Here is a 20,838-nt window from a genome sequence, read left to right as displayed (position 1 = left end):
GTAGATGATATCATGGGGAAAGAAAATGATGTGGATATATTGAAGAAACATCTCAAGACATGAGTCAGGAAGTTAAAGTTTGGTCACAAATGGGTCTTCCAAATGGACAATGACCCCAAGCATACTTCCAAAGTTGTGGCAAAATGGCTTAAGGACAACAAAGTCAAGGTATTGGAGTGGCCATCACAATTCTCTGACCACAATCCCATAGAACATTTGTGGGCAGAACTGTAAAAGCATGTGAGAGCAAGGAGGCCTATAAACCTGACTCAGTGTTACACCAGCTCTGTCCGGAGGAATGGGCCAACATTTGCCCAATTTATTGTGGGAAGGCTACCCGAAACGTTTTACGCAAGTTAAACAATTTAAAGCCAATGCTACCAAATACTACTTACAGTAAGTGTATGTAAACTTCTGACTCACTTGGAATGTGATGAAAGAAATAAAAGCTGAAAGAAATAATTTGCTATACTATTATTCTGACATTTCACATTCTTAAAATAAAGCAGTGATCCTAACTGACCTAAGGCAGAGAATTTTTACTAGGATTAAATGTCAGGAATTGTGAAAAACTGAGTTTAAATATATTTGGCTAAGGTGTATGTAAACTTCCGACTTCAACTGTATGTCCAATTAATAAAATACATATACATTTTTTTTTAAGTTTCTCAAAACCATTACATTTACATACAAAATAGATATGTGGTTGTAAAAATGAAAACTTCCTCTTTAACTAACTCCCACAATGCTTTAGGGATGCTGCTCTTTGTCTGACCCTGTGCTGCCTCCAGACTGTCATGTGTGTGTTTCTGTTTGAGGGATACTGAGAATTTCTCTGCAAATAGATAGTAAAGATATTTTCAGCAGTGCTTGTATCCTTAGAAGAAGAATGGAAGAATATATATTTTACTATCCATTACAGAGGCTCAGTATTCTCAGAGTTAAACAGTTACCTTTCCATACACCAATAACAATGCTACATACAGTACATACCTCATTGAGAATCTCTTGACACTGGGTGTAGTTGCCTTTCACCGCCCAGGACCCGTTGGAAAGGCATTCTCTGTACACATTGTCTGTGGAAATTAAGGATTGGAAAACCATGTTATGAAAGTTAGCAAACATGCACCATTTCTCCTTTCATACAAGCGACTAAAATTAATCAAAACCTTAAACTCAGATTCTGCAAAAACCACGCAGGGTGGCTGCAATTTATGCAGCTTAGAGTGCTGATAGACCCAGATAGAGAAAACATGATCCAGTCTTGACAATGTTGCACGCCAAACCCATTTCCAAATAAGTATTTGAACTCTTGACAGTGCAGCCACTTTTTTTATGCTCTAAAATAATAATAAAAATACAACAAAGTGGAGCAAAGAAACCCCTCAAAGCTGAGAGGTGTCTTTGTTTGATTTCAGGTACACATGCTACATGCACACAGTGGAGGTATGTGACACAAGAAGTAAGCAAGAGACAAACACAGAAGCAAAGCCACAGACTTCTAAAAGACTCTCCGCTGTGTTCCCAAGGTTGTGACAGAGTAAGTGACAGAGTGTCGGAGACAGCAAAAGACAGATCAAAAGCAGTCAGGCCTAGAGAGATGCCCTGCGGTACACCACACTTTACATGTTTGACATTAGAGAAGCTTCCATTAAGCTAACCTAAAATAAAGACTGTCAGCTAACGCTCCACTAACACCTAATGAACCATCATAATATTACCTGACAAACTGCAAGAAATTAAGCATCATGTCGTTACCCCAAGACAGGTCTAATGGGTTGTTCTTAAGTTGATTGACATAGAGTAGGTGGCATGCCATGCTCTCAATATGTTACATTATGTTACATCATATGAATCCTACAGACAAAATACAAAACATATCAAATGTAAGCACGACCTAAGGCCATAAGATTTTGTATACTTCCTGCTATGCTTTCAACATGAGGATCTGTACAAACACGAAGTAATGGGATTGAAAAAAAACACATTTTGATAGACTTGGTGAATCATTACAAAAAGTATGGAAAATAAAAATGAAATCCCAAACTATAATTAAACGAGAGAAGTGTGATGACATGAAATATCACTAATGACACTCTTGATGTGGTATATACATAAAAAAAAGAATAAATATTTGACAATATCAGATATCAAAATTGTTGTTGTTGGTGCAGGGGTTCTGTATTACAGTAGATAGTCACAACCTTGTTTGTCTACATGTACAGATACACAGTATACTGTTCGAGATCAATGTTTGCGGTTAAACAACATTGTTGGTAAGTCATTGACATGCCGTTCATATCATGGTCTCTCCTTGGCATTGTTGATTGATTTATTGACCATTATGTGTCATCTTTATTTAACTAGGCAATGCAGTAGGCTGCATTGATTGACCTGTTCTGATCAGTGGGAGTTGGGGGGTAATACAAACATTTATTAACACAAGTTCCTGCATTTATTGATCATTGACAACATTTTAACTTGCATAGTCTGTATCACCAAATACTAATACCCGTTGGACCAACCTATGCTTCTGTCCTACAGCTTAATTCTTTGCGGCTAGCATTACACCATGACTGTCTGCCATGCGCACCACGATAGATGGTTGACAGTATTCATTATGTAATTAAGAATACACACGGTTCAGTCTTTGAACTGGGCTGGAGGTTGGGTTGGGTTGTACTGAACATATGGCATGCTATGGATATGACATACAGTACATACTGTATGTGATAGAGAATGAGACAGTACAAACACACACAAACACACATATACACACACACTGCAGAAAGCAAGGGATGGATGGTCTTCTGAAACAAACCGCTGACAATACATTTCTGCCCAACTGCTCTGGCCCTCCATGTGAATGATACTCTCTCACTTGAGTTGCCCCTATTGTGGGGTTCTGCTATAGGGGGAATTGAGGAAAGCCTCAAATCAATACCTTTAAGGCTGAGTAGCTATTATCAGTGTGATTCAATCATTCCCACTGCAGCTGAGAGTGGCTGGCCCTGCACCGAGCAAGGACCTCTTCCTCACTCTACACTGAACTTTGAGCTATAGTACACTTTCTCTGAAGGTGTAAGAATGCCATACCACTGTCCATGGAAATAAGCTTTCTTGGAAAGATTGAGGCAAGGACATTGAATTTAGAGGAGAAGATTACATTTAGTCATGGATGACAATATCCACAAAAACAATATTGTTTTCATGTTTTTGACTTTGAAAATCAATCACAGTGAACTTTTTCTAAGCCGCCCATCCCAAGGGTTTCTCTTCCTTTTAGCTTTGTTTGAAGATGAGGTCGCTAGGAATTAATGGTGCACCATGGGGAATAAGTGTGGCCCCTGTGTCTGGATCCCATCAAGCTATGATGTCCAGAATCAAGTCAATGTGACCTTGAACTCAGGCTAACTCACTCACAGCAACACCCCTGCGGCTAAGGATTTACACCCATCAGTCCCTGTATTGATCAAAACCCACTAATATCATAAATAAAACCTCCCAATAGAATGCTGGAGGTTGGTGGAACGGTAACACTGCAGAGATCGGGAACCCAGGTTCCTTCCTCAAGATAGAGTCTAGAAGGGTCAGTAAATTCCAGGTCTGGAATTTCTACACTTCATATCCTCCCTCATCTGTCTCCACCTCTCCTTCGAACTGTCTGAATAAGTATAAACATATATCAAATATAAAAAAGGAGGATGTTTCATCCCTGATATTCCATGAGTAAAAGTAGAACTCCAGCTGAGAGCTAGACTTAAATTGGAAAGGAAGAGAGGGAAAGATTTAAAGTCTGGATCTGCATTCTGCATTTTCCGACAGAGTCAATATCTGCCCTGAAGAAGAGGTTCCCATGTACCCCCTCCTGACTATAATTTAAACAATACAAAGGCCAGTGCAAAATCCAGACGTCCAGGAAACCACCCTGAGATGGTCCGACACTAATTTTCAGTACATAGCAATTCCAAAGATCAATCATGCTTAAACTCCAATTATAAACACATACAGTTGACACATTACCATTTATTGACTTCAGGGTGCCTGTGATTTGCCACAGTCTTCTTCTCATTCAGTGTGATCTCATTCTCACTTTCCCTCTCTCTGCCCACCCGACCGCCACGGAGACCCCCATGGGTATTGGATACTCACTGTCAGCCTTCTAAGCTACAATTCATCTAAATCTAGCTGAATCCCATGGAAGCACCCGCCAGAAGCTTAGCATTCTCTCTCGCCCCCTCAAACGGGATGGGTATGTTGTGTTCCGCTCTGATGCTCAGCCGTCGGAAGTCATCACTACAGCCGGCACGTCTTAAGTGGGCTTAATCGACGAGCTGCCAAGCTATGTAGTCAGCATGGCAACGCAGAACAGCGAGTACTGTCTACCATTATTTGAGGAATTATCTTTGTACAGGGGAGAATATATCTGGTGAATATGAATGGGGTTCAATCTTCACCTTCTGAAGAGCTTTAAGAATTCTAACAAGCAAGTGGGAAGCCCAGTTATATAGTTATCTGATCTGAACACCTACAGTCAGTAAACCCAGCCACAAAGGAGATGGATGTGAAGAATGATCAGTAGTCGGGGCCCAATTAAACGGTTTAATTCCAGACTACATCTAGGGGTGTGAAACACTAATATCAGGGATGAAACATCTGAAGCTGTATGAAACGATAATACCAATGTAACCTATCTGGGAAGACATGATACAGCACCGTGTATGAAGGAAACTTTCAGCAAACTTTCTGCCAAAGTTGTCCAGCTTCAGGCTAGCTTGTACCCTTCCATCATCCACACTTGGGTTATCCATAATGACACTGAGCCAAGAGAGAAGCAATTGCCGGGTAGTCAAGGACTTTGGCCATCAGTTGTCTCAGCTCTTTCCTCCAACTGTCTGTCTCCTAGCAGGTATAAGCTCCATTGAACACAGACGGTAATGTGACGAGTACAGTTTCAGTCAATCACTCTAGCTTGGACCAGAGGGACTAGGGAAGGACCCAAAACAGCTTCTGTTAACTTCTTTGGGCTGGGGGAAGTATTGAGTAGCTTGGATGAATAAGGTGCCCAGAGTAAACTGTCTGCTACTCAGGCCCAGTTGCAAATATATGCATAGTATTAGTAGATTTGGATAGAAAACACTCTGAAGTTTCTAAAACTGTTTGAATGATGTGTGTGAGTATAACATAACTCACATGGCAGGCAAAAATCTGAGAAAGAATCCAACCAGGAAGTGGGAAATCTGAGGTTTGTAGGTGTTCAACTCATTGCCTATCGAAGATACAGTGGGATATTGGTCATATTGCACTTCTTAAGGCTTCCACTAGATGTCAACAGTCTTTAGAACCTTGTTTGATGCGTTTACTGTGAAGTGTGGGTGAATGAGAGGGGAATGAGTCAGAGGTCTGCCAGAGAGCCACGAGCTGGTGACACGCGTTCACGTGAGAGATAGCTTGAGTTCCATTGCATTTCTGAAGACAAAGGAATTCTCCGGTTGGAAAATTATTGAAGATTTATGTTAGAAACATCCTAAAAATGTATTCTATACATCGTTTGACATGTTTCTACGGACTGTAACAGAACTTTTTGACTTTTCGGCTGCTCCTAGTGATCGCGCATCTTGGAAGTCTGGGCTAAACGCATGAACAAAAAGGAGGTATTTGAACATAAATGATGGACATTATCGTCCAAAACAAAAATTTATTGTGGAACTGGGATTCCTGGGAGTGCATTCTGATGAAGATCATCAAAGGTAAGTGAATATTTATAATACTATTTCTGACTTCTGTTGACTACACAACATGGCGGATATCTGTTTGGGTTGTTTTGGTCTCTGAGCACCGTACTCAGATTATAGCATGGTGTGCTTTTTCCGTAAAGTTTTTTTTATTTTTTTAATCTGACGGTTTCATTAAAGCCTGAGCAGATTGGGGGCAGACAGAATGTAGAGGTGGAATGCAACCGAGCAGTGACAGGAGAGTTGGTCTGAGTTGTTGAGGGGTGAGGGTGGTGGTGTACAAGGCTGGAGAACTCACTCTACTGACTGTCAATATAACAAGGGGGGAAATACAGAGAGAGAGGGGGCCATATGGAGTGTGTGTGGGTGTGAGAGAGACAGAGACAGTATAGGCATCGCTGTAGGCCAAATGGACATGCTGATGGGCAAGTTATAGAAGAGACCTGCGAGACTGGGAGGAAGAGCGAGAGTCCAGGAGATAACATCTTTCCACCTCTTACTTTCCAATTTATGTCCATCACTCCAATGGAGTTCTCCTTGTCTCGTTAGATTTTTAACTTCTTGACTTGAATCCTTCCTGGACTATTTCTGTCCTTTTCCTCCTAATCTCTTTTCTCCCTGCTTACAGGTTGCGCTGATATTGATCACATGTACACAACTCAATGACTGTCATCATTTCCCCTCATTTCCTTTCTCTCGCTCTCCGTCCCACTCTTTTCTGCCTCTAATGCTACCTATAGTTGGTAGTTCTTTTGATTAGTCATATAAAATCCAAGGGCTTCCTTAATTGCTCCTGTCAAACCGTGAAAGAGCTCTCAGTGATCACACACACACACACACGCAAATGCACATGCACTCGTACACACACGCACACATATGTACACACACACTCACACATGCATTATGCACACGCACGCACTCACTCACACACACAACACACTCCTGACAAAGTGGTGGGCGGAAGGCAGAACCATGGATCGATTAGTTAGTTAGAATATGGCGATGTGAATTGGCAGGAGAATGATTCTAAGTAACTTAACATGAGTCATCATTTAGCTTAAGTAATTTGATTTGCGATGACACTGATGGGTAATCAAGACATTTATGAACTTGTAATTACAGTGATCATGAACATCAATAAGCGTTCATGACCGTCAATAAATATTAAGTGTGTGATTACAATTTTTGTGGAGCTGGTGGTGGATCTTCTTACGTTTCTGCAACGAAGATTGAGATTGAGATTTTTCCAGGATTGCCATGGCTCATTTAAAGATAAACCACGATTAAGCCTTTTTTAATCGCACAACTCAATGATCAACTTTTAGTAACAAAACAGCCTGAGACAATTCATCTACTTTTGAGGTCTGACTAACTTTGATCTTGGGGTGAAATGTCCATTTAGCAGATGTTTGATAATGTGTGGTTGACATTACAAAAAAGGACCAGACCATTGCATGTGTCCAGATATATACCTTTGCTAATCTAATACATCACCTAAAGTGTGGTGTGGGACCATTTAAAATCACAGAGAAGCAGTTCCCAGCAGTTCATCATCATTTTATTCTTGTCAGCATATTTCATAAATTCAAATCTGTGTCGGGGGGGCATTTTCACAGAGAACTTTCGGACGGGGAACAGACTGGGATAATTGCTCCATTTTTAGAGTTTAAAGTCCCTTCCTTCAAATCAATTGTAATAAAATCTGCTCTGACCGTCTGACTATACTGCTGGATGAGCTAAATGGCGTTTGCGCTGGCCTCAGACCAATGTTGATTCACTCGGGAGATAGGTCATTGTTCTAAAAATCCACTGGACAATTATATCACAAATCGTATGGAGAAAATATTTGCAATATATACAGTACCAGTCAAAAGTTTGGACACACCTACTCATTCAAGGGTTTCCTTTATTTTGACTATTTTCTACATTGTAGAATAATAGTGAATACATCAACACTTTGAAATAACACATATGGAATCATATAGTAACAAGAAAAGGGTTCAACAAATAAAAATATATTTTATATTCTTCAAAGTAGCCACCCTTTTCCTTGATAACAGCTTTGCACGCTCTTGGCAGTCTCTCAACTAGCTTCACCTGGAATGCATTTCCAGCAGTCTTAATGGGGTTCCCACACATGCTGAGCACTTGTTGCCTGCTATTCCTTCACTCTGCGGTCCAACTCATCCCAAACCATCTCAATTGGGTTGAGGTCGGCTGATTGTGGAGGGCAAGTCATCTTATGCAGCACTCCATCACTCCCCTTCTTGGTAAAATAGACCTTACACAGCCTGGATGTGTGTTGGGTCATTGTTCTGTTGAAAAACAAATGATAATCCCACTAAGCGCAAACCAGATGGGATAACATTTCGTTGTAGAATGCTGTGGTAAACATGCTGGTTAAGTGTGCCTTAAATAAACCACAGACAGTGTCACTGGCAAAGCACCTCCTCCTACATACTTCACAATAGGAACCACACATGCAGAGATCATCCGTTCCCCTGCTCTGCGTCTCACAAAGACACGGCGGTTGGAACCAAATTTCAAACTTGGACTCAGACCAAAGGACAGATTTTCACCAGTCTAATGTCCATTTCTTTTGTTTCTTGGCCCAAGCAAGTCTTTTCTTCTTATTGGTGTCCATGAGTAGTTGTTTCTTTGCAGCAATTAGACCATGAAGGCCTGATTCACGTAGTCTCTTCTGAACAGTTGATGTTGAGATGTTTCTGTTACTTGAACGCTGTGAAGCATTTATTTGGGCTGCAATTTATGAGGCTGGTAACTCTAATGAACTTATCTACTGCAGCAGAGGTAACTCTGGGTCTTCCTTTCCTGTGGCGGTCCACATGAGAGCTTGTTTTATCATAGCACTTGATGGTTTTTGCGACTGCACTTGAAGAAACTTTCAAAGTTCTTGAAATGTTCCGCATTGACTGACCTTCATGTCTTAAAGTAATAATGGACTGTTGCTTCACTTTGCTTATTTTGAGCTGGCATTGCCAGGGCCAGTAGGAGGCACTCTTTCCTCTGGTCTAAAAAAAATATCCCAATTACCCCAGGACACTGCCCTGTGTAGGGTGCCGTCTTTCGGATAGGACGTTAAACGGGTGTCCTGACTCTCTGAGGTCATTAAAGACCCCGGTGTCCTGGCTAAATTCCCAATCTGGCCCTCAAACCATCACGGTCACCTAATAATCCCCAGTTTACAATTGGCTCATTCATCCCCCTCCTCTCCCCTGTAACTATTCTCCAGGTCGTTGCTGCAAATGAGAACGTGTTCTCAGTCAACTTACCTGGTAAACTAACGGATAAATAAAAAAACGTGGTATTTTACCAAATAGGGTAAACCTTCTGTATACCACCACTAACTTGTCACAACACAACTGATTGGCTCAAATTCACTAAGGGCAAAGGGTGGCTACTTTGAAGAATCTCAAATATTAAATATATTTTGATTTGTTTAACACTTTTTTAGTTAATACATGATTCCATGTGTGTTATTTCATAGTTTTGATGTATTTACTATTATACTACAATGTAGAAAATAGTACAAAAATTAAGAAAAACCCTGGAAAGAGTAGGTGTGAACAAACTTTTAACTGATACTGTATATATAGATTTTTTTTCTATGATAATTTCTATATATTATGAAGAAAATGTTGCATACAATGAGCTGTAATGAAACCAGGAATCTCATCATTGATGTAAAATTCCCCAATACCTTCAGAGGCAGGAAAATATGAGTGCTATAGACAGGTTGATTGTTTAGCAACAAAACCGACGGCTGCACAACTATGGGCAAAACAGACGGGGTTGACTTAGATTGTTGACAACATGTAGGCCTAAACTGTATTTTGTCTCCAAATGCTTATTGAAAACATAAATACATTTGCACAATGAGCACTTCTTGTCTCTCAAATACATTGTTACAGTTGTTGGCTAGCTAGCTAGCAATTTATTGACATATTAGCATAGACATAACATCAGTCAAAACACCTCAAAATAAGACATGACATCAAGAATAAGATAAAACTAAAGGAAATCAGCCACCTACGATTCCCATGTGGCAGCTTCATGTTGTTGTTAGCTACCTGACTGTTCAGAATCAAAACATCACAGGCCCTTCAGCTTCATCGGTGTGCGCACATCATTTTTGCATAATTGAAAAAGTCAATAATATTAGCTAACATACTAAAATCTCGATGTGCTGTGTGGACCAGGATACAGGAAGATGACATCACAACCTAGCTCACAGAAGGTGCACTCTGACCCTTTTCAAATGGAAGTGAAATGCCATTCCATGGTGTACTGTACGTCTATGTTTATTTTATGGAAACACTGACATTTACTTATTAAATGAATATCCCTTTGGATTGTGTGCGATGACAGAAGAGAGGAAGGACTATCATCTTGAAAAAGGTCTCTGTCCTAAATGTCCACACCAACATGCAGATGTAATACTAATGTGTGGGAGTTATCTTTTCTACAATGAAAGTGAAGGACTAGAGAAATGAAATCAAAGAATAGGATGTAAAGGATTGATCATGCGATAAATCATGTCTCTTAGGTCAGGTTGTGACATATGGATTAACACTTTGCTGTTTCTCACACTGTAATGTAACCTTCTGGAGTGGTGTATTTCTCTTATTTTAATGTAACCTTCTAGAGTGGTGTATTTCTCATTCTGTAATGTAACCTTCTAGAGTGGTGTGTTATCTAATTTACATGGCCCTTTCGTCCTTTTCCTGGGGCCTAAGTGGACAGAGAAAGAGTAATGGGGCCTATGGTGGTACTGCGGGTAGTTTTGTGTGTCCTCCACTTCCCTACCATCACTCGTCTTTAATGGTTAGTGACTAATTACTAGAGGGAATATCACATAAATAGGCATAAGCACTTACTCCAGCAATTAAAAAATCATCAACATTTTTTATCTACAGAATCAGAAGACTTTAATTTATTAAATTGGTGCATCCACACAAAACTAGGATAATTTAACTCTACTGATCGTTTCTAGAGAAGCACACAAATTAATACGCATTCACACATTGACCCTCTGAGAAAAGGAGGAAATGCTTGTTTCTGATAGTGATTAGTTGATTATGGTTGGAATGGGAGCTACATGAAAACAAAATCAATGACAGTCCTCTTTAACTAACATCAGCTAATTAAACTATCCACACTGATGTCTCAAGAGTTTACTAAATCTTACTTTGTAAATTATTAAAAACAGATTTTGGTGTTGGTTTGAATCTTTTACATAACGTCAAACTGAGAGAGCGAGCAAGAGAGAGAGAGAGAGAAATACTGAGAACCAGGCATCTGTTACTGCAGTTTCCGTTGACTTTTTAAGTGGGTAATGACGGGAGAAATTGGTAAACAGTCCCTTTTCTTAACCAATTGAACATGAGAGCTTAAACCTTCACAAGATCCGCCGTGAAATGTCCCATGACCAACAGCCCGAATCATATTACATTGAATATATACATTAATATTCATTGCTCACCTTTCTATTGCATTTGTTTTTGTACCGCTTCCATGCCTTGACATTATTCAGATTACAATCTGTGAAGGTGTGCCCTGATATTCAGAACTCTCCCTCTCTCAATTGTTTTCCAGTCAGTCTGTCCTCTTCTCATCCCATACCTACTGAAAGAAACACATCCCGAGCTGATATGTTTAGCTAAAAAGTAGAGCATAGGCATACATAATGTACCCTCTTTCTGTTTGTCATACCCGTGACTACATCACTAACTGGTTTCCAAAAGTTTTCTAAACACTACCAGTTCCCTCGGGGTGAATTCAAAACAAAAAAATAGACATTGGGGAGAAATATACCAAAAAAAAAGAGAAATAAAATACAACTGCACTGCACCATTTTGACATTATGCATTATTCAAGATTTCAGTTCCAGTCAAATCACTGCCCTGGTGTAAAGAGCCATGGGCTGAATTACCAAGGATTTGAATAAGCAGTGTGTGAGTTTGCATTACTGGTGTTCTAATTTACAAAACCTACCTCCCTCTCCGTAGACAGAGAACCCATTAGGAATTCTACAACACGGTGCCCTCCGTAATTATTATTATTTTGGCTCTATACTCCAAAGGTTTGGATGATTTGAAATCAAACAATGACTATGGGGTTAAAGTGCAGAATGTCCACTTTATTTTCAGGGTATCTTCATCTATGTTGGGTGACCCATTTAGAAATTACAGCACTTTTTGTATAAGTATTTACTTTTTACATAAGTATTGGGACAAATTCACTCATGTGTAAAGTAAAAAGTTGAGTATTTGTTCCCATATTCCTAGCATGCAATGACTTTATCAAATCAAACTGTATTTGCCACATGCGCCGAATAAAACAAGTGTTGACTTTACTGCGAAATGCTTACTTTACAAGCCCTTAACCAACAGTGCAGTTAAAGAAGCAGAAAATTCTTATCAAGTAGGCTAAAATAAAAAGTAACACAATAACAATAACAATAACGAGTCTATATACTGTACAGGGGGCACCGGTACCAAGTCAGTGTGCAGGGGTACAGGCTAGTTGAATCTGTACATGTAGCTGGGGGCAAAGTGACGATGCAAAGGTAACAAACAAACAGCGAGTAGCAGCAGTGTACAAGGGGGAGGGGTCAATGTAATTTGTCCAGTGGTGATTTTTATGAACTGTTCAGCAGTCTAATGGCTTGGGGGTAGAAGCTGTTGAGGAGCCTTTTGGTCCTAGACTTGGCGCTCTGCTACCGCTTGCCATGCGTAGAAGAGAAAACCGCTTATAACATGGTTGACTGGAGTCTCTGACAATTTTATGGGCTTTCCTCTGACACCGCCTATTATATACGTAGGTCTTGGATGGCAGGAAGCTTAGCACCAGTGATGTACTGGGCCGTTCGCACTACCCTCTGTAGCGCCTTAAGGTCAGAATCCGAGCAGTTGCCATACCAGGTGGTGATGCAACCGGTCAGGATGCTGTCGATGGTGCAGCTGTAGAACTTTTTGAGGAACTGGGGACCCATGCCAAATCTTTTCAGTCTCCTGAGCGGGAAAAGGTTTTGTCGTGCCCTCTTCACGACTGTCTTGGTATGTTTGGACCATGATAGTTCGTTGGTGATGTGGACACCAAGGAACTTGAAACTATTGATCCTCTCCACTACAGCCCTGTAGATGTTAATGGGGGCCTGATCAGCCCGCCTTTTCCTGTAGTCCACGATCAGCTTATTTGTTGTCCTGGCACCACACTGCCTGTTCTCTGACCTCCTCCCTATAGGCAGTTTCATCGTTGTCGGTGATCAGGCCTACCACTTTTGTGTCATCAGCAAACTTAATGATGGTGTTGGAGTCGTGTTTGGCCACGCAGTCGTGGGTGAACAGGGAATACAGGAGGGGACTAAGTACACACCCCTGTAGGTCCCCAGTGTTAAGGATCAGCGTGGCAGATGTGTTGTTGCCTACTCTTACAACCTGGGGGTGGCCCTTCAGGAAGTCCAGGATCCAATGATAAATCATTTAGGCAGGTTACCTTCGCTTCTTTGGGCACAGGGACTGTGGTGGTCTGCTTGAAACATGTAGGTATTACAGACTCGGTCAGGGAGAGGTTGAAAATGTCAGTGAAGACACATGACAGTTGGTCCACGCATGCTTTGAGTACAAGTCCTGGAAAACCATCTGTCCCAGCAGCTTTGTGAATGTTGACCTGTTTAAAGGTTTTGTTCAAATCGGCTACCTAGAGCGTTATCACACAATCATCCAGAACAGCTGGTGCTTTCATGCATGCTACAGTTTTGCTTGCCACAAAGCGAGCATTAAAGGCCTTTTGCTCGTCTGGTAGGCTCACGTCACTGGGCAGATCGAGTCTGGGTTTCCCTTTGTAGTCCGTAATAGTTTTCAAACCCTGCCACATCCGACGAGCTTCAGAGACGGTGTAGTAGGATTCAATCTTAATGCTGTATTGACGCTTTGCTTGTTTGATGGTTCGTCTGAGGGCATAGCGGGATTTCTTAAGTGTCCGGATTAGTCTCCCGCTCCCTGAAAGCAACAGCTCTAGCCTTTATCTCGAAGCGGATGTTGCCTGTAATCCATGGCTTTTGGTTGGGATATGTATGTACAGTCACTGTGGGGACGATGTCATCGATGCACTAATTGATGAACATCGAGACTTATTTAATATTAGACATCGCGAACCAGCTGTTTTTGACAAAAAGACCCCCAACCCCACCCCTCGTCCTACCAGAGGTTGCTTCTCTGGTCTGCCGTTGCATGGAAAATCCCGCCAGTTCTATATTGTCCGTTTCTTCGTTCAGCCACGTCTCGGTGAAACATAAGATGTTACAGTTTTTAATGTCCCGTTGGTAGGGTAATCTTTATAGTAGGTCATACATTTTCTTCCAATGATTGCACGTTAGCAATACGAATGGAAGGCATTGGGAGTTTGCTCGGTTGCCTCTGGATTCCCAAAAGGATCCCCGATCTGCGTCCCATTTTCCGGCGTCTTTTCTTCACGCAATAGGCGTGGATCTGGGCCTTTTCCAGTGAAAGCAGGATATCCTTCTTGTCGGACTTGTTAACGGAAAACGTTTATTTCAGTCGTCGTAGTCGCGTTTCTGATGTCCAGAAGTTATTTTCGGTCATAAGAGACGGTAGTAGCAACATTATGTACACAATAAGTAAAAAAATATGTTACACAAAACGCCAAAAAATACAAAATTGCACATTTGGTTGGGAGAATGTAAAACGTCAGCCATGTTCTTTGGCGCCATCTTAAATCAATCTTGTGACTCTATACATTTGTTGGCTGCATTTGCTTTTTGCTTTGGTTGTTTTTCAGAATATTTTGTGCTCAACAAAAATTATATAGGGTGTCATAACCAGCCATAAAATAACGCAATATATGTCACAACAGGTCTAAAAAGATGTGTTATGACAATGTTATGTCAGCTGTTATGACATATGACACGGTTATGTCCATGAATCTGGGTGTTAAGCAAATTGTTACCCAATTATCATACCCCCAAGACATGATAACCTCTCACCATTTCAATAACAGGGGAGGTTAGCAATTTCTTGGGGGGTGGGCTGATATTTGTTTGTCTCATCATGGAAACATCCACATTCATGTTGAAGTTTTTAGAAACATATTATATTCTTATTTACAATAAAAGGGACTCCATGAAACAATCAATTATTTACCATTCATTTCTATTGGGCACAAAATCAACTGAAACGCAACCTAAACAAATAGCAAATGCGTCCAACAAATTTGTAGAGTCACAAGCTTGATGTAGTAATTGCATGCTATGAATATGGGACCAAATACTTAAATGTGCACTACTTTAATAAACATACACTATATATACAAAAATATGTGGACACCCCTTCAAATTAGTGGATTCGGCTATTTCAGCCATACACGTTGCTGACAGGTGTATAAAATCAATCACACCGCCATGCAATCTCCATAGGAAACATTGACAGTAGACTGGCCTTACTGAAGAGCTCAGTGACTGTCAACGTTGCACCGTCATAGGTTGCCACCTTTCCAACATGTTTGTTTGTTAAATTTCTGCCCTGCTAGAGCTGCCCCGGTCAACTGTAAGTGCCATTATTGTGAAGTGGAAAATTCTAGGTGCAACAACGACTCAACAACGCCACAAAATGGTAGGCTACACAAGCACTCAGAATGGGATTGCTGAGTGCTGAAGCGCGTAGCGTGTAAAAATTGTCTGTCCTTGGTTGCAACACTCACTACCGAGTTCCAAACTGCCTCTGGATGCAATGTCAGCACAGGAACTGTCAGGCGGGAGCTTTATGAAATGGGTTTCCATGGCTGAGCATCCATGGAAACAGACGCCTAAGATCACCATGCGCAATGCCTAGCGTTGGCTGGAGTGGTTTAAAGCTCGCAGCCATTGGACTCTGGAGCAGTGGAAACTCGCTCTCTGGAGTATTGACTCACGCTTCAGATGCCAGGAGGATGCAACCTGCCCCAATGCATAGTGCCAACTGTAACATTTGGTGTAGGAGGAATAATGGTTTGGGCTATGCCCCTTAGTTGAAGTGAAGGGAAATCTTAATTTTAATTAGGGGTACATACATTTTAGACCATTCTGTGCTTCCAACTTTGTGGAAACAGTTTGGGGAAGGCCCTTTCCTGTTTCAGCATGACAATGCCCCCATGCACAAAGTGAGGTCCATACAGAAATGGTTTGTAGAGATCGGTATGGAAGAACTTGACTGGCTAACACAGAGCCCTGACCTTAACCCCATTGAAAACAATTTGGATGTATTGGAACACCGACTGAGAACTTGACCTAATCGCCCAACAGTGCTCTCACTCTCTTTCCCTTCTCTCTCCCTCTCTGTCACTCTCTCTCTCTCTGACTGTTTAACTGTCTTCCTCTATTTTTCTCTCTAAAATGCAAAAGTGTTCATATACACTTGTCATGCCTCCCTCTCCTTGGTGAGGATCAAAAGGACCCACAGCTAGGCAAATGTTTGAGGATAATCTCTACAGACCAGACAGCATGGAGCGGTCGATCATGTGCTGAAAGACTACTGTAGCTCTGCTGGAGTCACTTTTATTGATAACTTTGACACCTTCTGGAAACAGAAGATACTCTACAGGAATGACAGAGTCCATCCAAATCACCTTGGCTCGTGGACTCTGTCCACACATTTCAAGGCTGCGTTGAAACAATGACTGGTAAATTATCCAAGACCAGCTCAGTTAATCCCTACCATTGTGACAATGAGTCGTCATAATTCTGCATCAAATGCACATGATCTTATGGGCACTGTCAATTTAATTTATGTACCCCTAATTTCACCGAATACATCCGTTTATCCTTCAGATATTGTAAGCAGCCTATAAACCAGAGTTACACTGTTAGCACTGAGGCGGTGTGCAATCGTAGGAAGACCACTTTATGCAGCTCACCCTGCACTATCAGCTCCAATGTAAACAACATAAGTAAGTCTACCTCTGATAAGCTTCCCAGTAAAGCATTAAAAACAATCAAACAACCCAGAAAAGTGCTAAACAATAGCCCATGTTAACATATGTAGCCTAAGAAACAAGGTCCATGAAGTCAATAACTTGCTTGTAACAGATGACATTCATATTCTGACTATCTCTGAGACTCAGTTTAGGTTCATCACCTAAAGCCCATTCTTGTGGGAAGCTGCTATAGACCACCAAGTGCTAACAGTCAGTATCTGGATAATGTGTGTGAAATGCTTTATAATGTATGTGATGTCAACAGAGAAGTATATTTTCTGGGTGATTTAAATATTGACTGGCTCTCATCAAGCTGCCCACTCAGGAAAAAACTTAACCAGTGCCTGCAAACTGGATCAGGTTGTCAGTCAACCTACCAGGGTAGTTACAAACAGCACAGGAATTAAATCCCCAATATGTATTGATCACATCTTTATTAATGCTGCAGATATTTGCTTTAAAGCAGTATCCAAATCCATAGGATGTAGTGATCACAATATAATAGCCATATGTAGGAAAACCAAAGTTCCAAAGGCTGGGCCTAATATAGTGTAGAAGAAGTCATACAATAAGTTTTGCTGTGATTCATATGTTGATGATGTAAAGAATATTTGCTGGTCTGTGGCGTGTAATGAGGAGCAACCAGGCACTGCACTTGAAGCATTTATGAAATGACTTATTCCAGTTACTAACAAGCACGCACCCATTAAGAAAAGGACTGTAAAAACTGTTAAATCCCCTTGGATTGATGAGGAATTTAAAAATTGTATGGTTGAGAGGGATGAGGCAAAAGGTATGGCAAATAAGTCTGGCAGTTCAACTAATTGGCAAACATACTGCAAATTAAGAATTCATGTGACTAAACTAAATAAAAAGAAACTACACCATGAAACAAAGATAAATCATATTTAAAAAATGACAGTAAAAAGCTTTGGGGCACCTTAGATGAAATTTTGGGGAAAAAAGCTCATTCATCCCAAAGCCCACTGATATTGCAAACTATTTTAATGACATTTTCATTGGCAAGATAAGCAAACTCCGCAACAAACGCTGACACTACACTTCCAAGTATATTAGACCAAATTATGAAAAGACAGGAATTGTACTTTTGAATTCCGCAAAGTCAGTGTGGAAGAGGTGAAAAAATTATTGTTGTCCGTCAACAATGACAAGCCACCGGGGTCTGACAATCTGTATGGAAAATTACTGAGGATAATAGCAGACGATATTGCCACTCCTATTTGCCACATCTTCAATTTAAGCCTACTAGAGAGCGTGTGCCCTCAGGCCTGGAGGGAAGCAAAAGTCATTCCGCTACCCATGAATAGTAAAGCCCTCTTTACTGGCTCAAATAGCTGACCAATCAGCCTGTTACCAACCCTTAGAAAACTTCTGGAAAAAATTGTGTTTGACCAGATACAATGCTATTTCACAGTAAACAAATTGACAACAGAATTCCAGCTTGCTTATAGGGAAGGACACTCAACAAGCAGAGCACTTACACAAATGACTGATGATTGGCTAAGAGAAATTGCTGATAAAATAATTGTGGGGGGTGTCTTGTTAGACTTCCGTGCAGCTTTTGACATTATCAATCATAGTCTGCTGCCGGAAAAACTTGTGTCATGGCTTTACACCCCCTGCTATAACATGGATAAAGAGTTACTTGTCTAACATAACACAGAGGGTGTTCTTTAATGGGATCCTATCAAATATAATCCAGTTAGAATCAGGAATTCCCTAGGGTAGCTGTTTCAGCCCCTTGCTTTTAATTTTTTTTACTAACGACATGCCACTGACTGAGTAAAGCCAGAGTGTCTATGTATGCGGATGACTCAACACTATACACGTCAGCTACTACAGCGACTGAAATGACTGCAACACTCAACAAAGAGCTGCAGTTAGTTTCAGAGCGGGTGGCAAGGAATAAGTTAGCCCTAAATATTTCTAAAACTAAAAGCATTGTATTTGGAACAAAACACTCACTAAACCTCAACTAAATCTTGTAATACATTTTTTTGGAAATTTAGTAAGTTGAGAAAGAAATTCAAGCAGAGGCAGGGTATACGCAGCAGTTTGGGCCGCCTTCCTCGTTTGAACTGTTGAAAGGCCATTTTATTCCTAACAATGACCGTAATTAATTTGCCAAAATTTTACATAATTATGACATAACATTGAAGGTTGTGCAATGTACAGTAATATTTAGACTTAGGGTTGCCACCCGTTTGGAACGGCAGCAGCAGGCTCGTAAGCATTAATTCAAACAGCAGCTCTTAACAATGCTGTGATGCACAGCGCTGTTTATTACTTCAAGCCTATCAACTCCCGAGATTAGGCTGGCAATACTAAAGTGCCTATAAGAACATTCAATAGTCAAAGGTATAGGAAATACAAATGAAATAGAGAGAAAGAGTTCTATAATTCTTATAATAACTACAACCTAAAACTTCTTAACTGCGTATATTGAAGACTCATGTTAGAAGGAACCACCAGCTTTCATATGTTCTCATGTTCTGAGCAAGGAACTTAAACGTTAGCTTTTTTACACGGCACATATTGCTCTTTTACTTTCTTCTCGAACACTTTGTTTTTGCATTATTTAAACCAAATTTGAACCAAATGTTTCATTATTTATTTGATGTATTATATTAAGTTAAAATAAAAGTGTGAATTGTTCATTCAGTATTGTTGTAATTGTCATTTATTACAAATATATAAATAAATAAATAAATAAACGCTGATTAATTGGTATCGGCTTTTTTTGGTCCTCCAATAATCGGTATCGGCGTTGACAAATCATAAATCGGTCGACCTCTAGTAAACTTCCCCATGAGAACAGAGAGGAGCAGACAGGCCCCTAGATGGAGATAACCTTAGAACACATCTACAATATCACTGAGGTGTACCACACTGGTCGTAAAAGAAGTCCAGTGGACTTTACACCTCCAAAACAAATGTCAACAATAATCATTCCTTGCCATGTGTAGTTTCAACAACAATGCAACTAGTAAAATGCTCTAATCATATGTTCCGTTAAGATAACATTTCATAATAAATCGGTAGGATAACTGGTCCCCTTTAGTACCAGTACCAATCCCGGCACAGTCAGTCCCTGCACAATCAGTCAAAAGGTTAGAGACCTAACAAGTCAAATTGCTATTGATGACAGTGACAGAAGATTTCTCAGGCTCAAATGCTAGAATATGCATATAATTGACAGATTAGGATAGAAAACACTCTAAAGTTTCCAAAACTGTCAAAATATTGTCTGTGAGTATAACAGAACTGATATTGCAGGCGAAACCTGAGTAAAATCAAACCAGGAAGTGGCTTCTACTTTGAAAGCTCCAAAGGTAAGTGATTCATTTGATTGCTTTTCTGATTTTCGTGACCAAGCTACTTTGATGCTAGGTGTTCATAATGTTTCATCTAGTGATCGAATAACTTACACAAACGCTTGGATTGCTTTCACTGTAAAGCATATTTTGAAAATCTGACACGTCCAGGTGGATTAACAAAATGCTAAACTGTGTTTTGCTATATTGCACTTGTGATTTCATGAATATAAATATTTTTAGTAATATTATTTGAATGTGGTGCTATGCAATTCAGCAGTTATTGATGACAATAGGTAACACACAAATGATTGTATCTTTTTGTCTATATTGAAGACATCATTTAAACATTCACAGTGTAGGTTGGAAAAAGCCAGAACCTCCCACCCCAGGATAGGAGAGGACGGAGTTGGGACGGTTTTAAACTTTCTCTGTATTGCATTGCTGTATGGAGAAGTTAAAAATCAATTTGTTACAAAAGAGAGAGACTCTGCCCCCAAATGTCAACATCAGAAGATTGGACATTGGAAAATTAGTTTTGGAATCCAAATGTTTGGAATGGTCGGTGGGGAGCCAAACAATAATCACGTCATATCACTTAGCATTTTCTCATGTCATTACGGATCGTATAACAAGATAACTGTATCTTTAAGAGATTTCACAATGTAGATATCAGATTTAGATCTAAGTGTTGTAATCTTATATGATTAAATATGAAGCTATTTGTGAAAAGATAGCAATGTGATTTTAGCCTTCTAAATGAGATAATTGTTTTT

The 20,838-nt window shown here is 40.3% G+C and overlaps 1 protein-coding gene across 1 annotated transcript in view; it reads right to left on the bottom strand.

Annotated features, from left to right (window-relative positions):
* LOC109892213 (corticotropin-releasing factor receptor 1-like) overlaps positions 1-20,838 on the bottom strand; it is a 153,062-nt gene that overhangs the window by 74,645 nt on the left and 57,579 nt on the right. The window contains exon 5 of the mRNA XM_020484648.2: positions 994-1,076. Coding sequence (XP_020340237.1) covers positions 994-1,076 — 83 coding nt within the window. The remainder of the gene's footprint in view (positions 1-993; positions 1,077-20,838) is intronic.

Source organism: Oncorhynchus kisutch, linkage group LG6 (genome assembly GCF_002021735.2).
Source record: "Oncorhynchus kisutch isolate 150728-3 linkage group LG6, Okis_V2, whole genome shotgun sequence".
NCBI classification, from domain to species: domain Eukaryota; kingdom Metazoa; phylum Chordata; class Actinopteri; order Salmoniformes; family Salmonidae; genus Oncorhynchus; species Oncorhynchus kisutch.
Note: the sequence above shows the minus strand (reverse complement) of the source record. Positions and strands in the feature narration are given on the sequence as shown.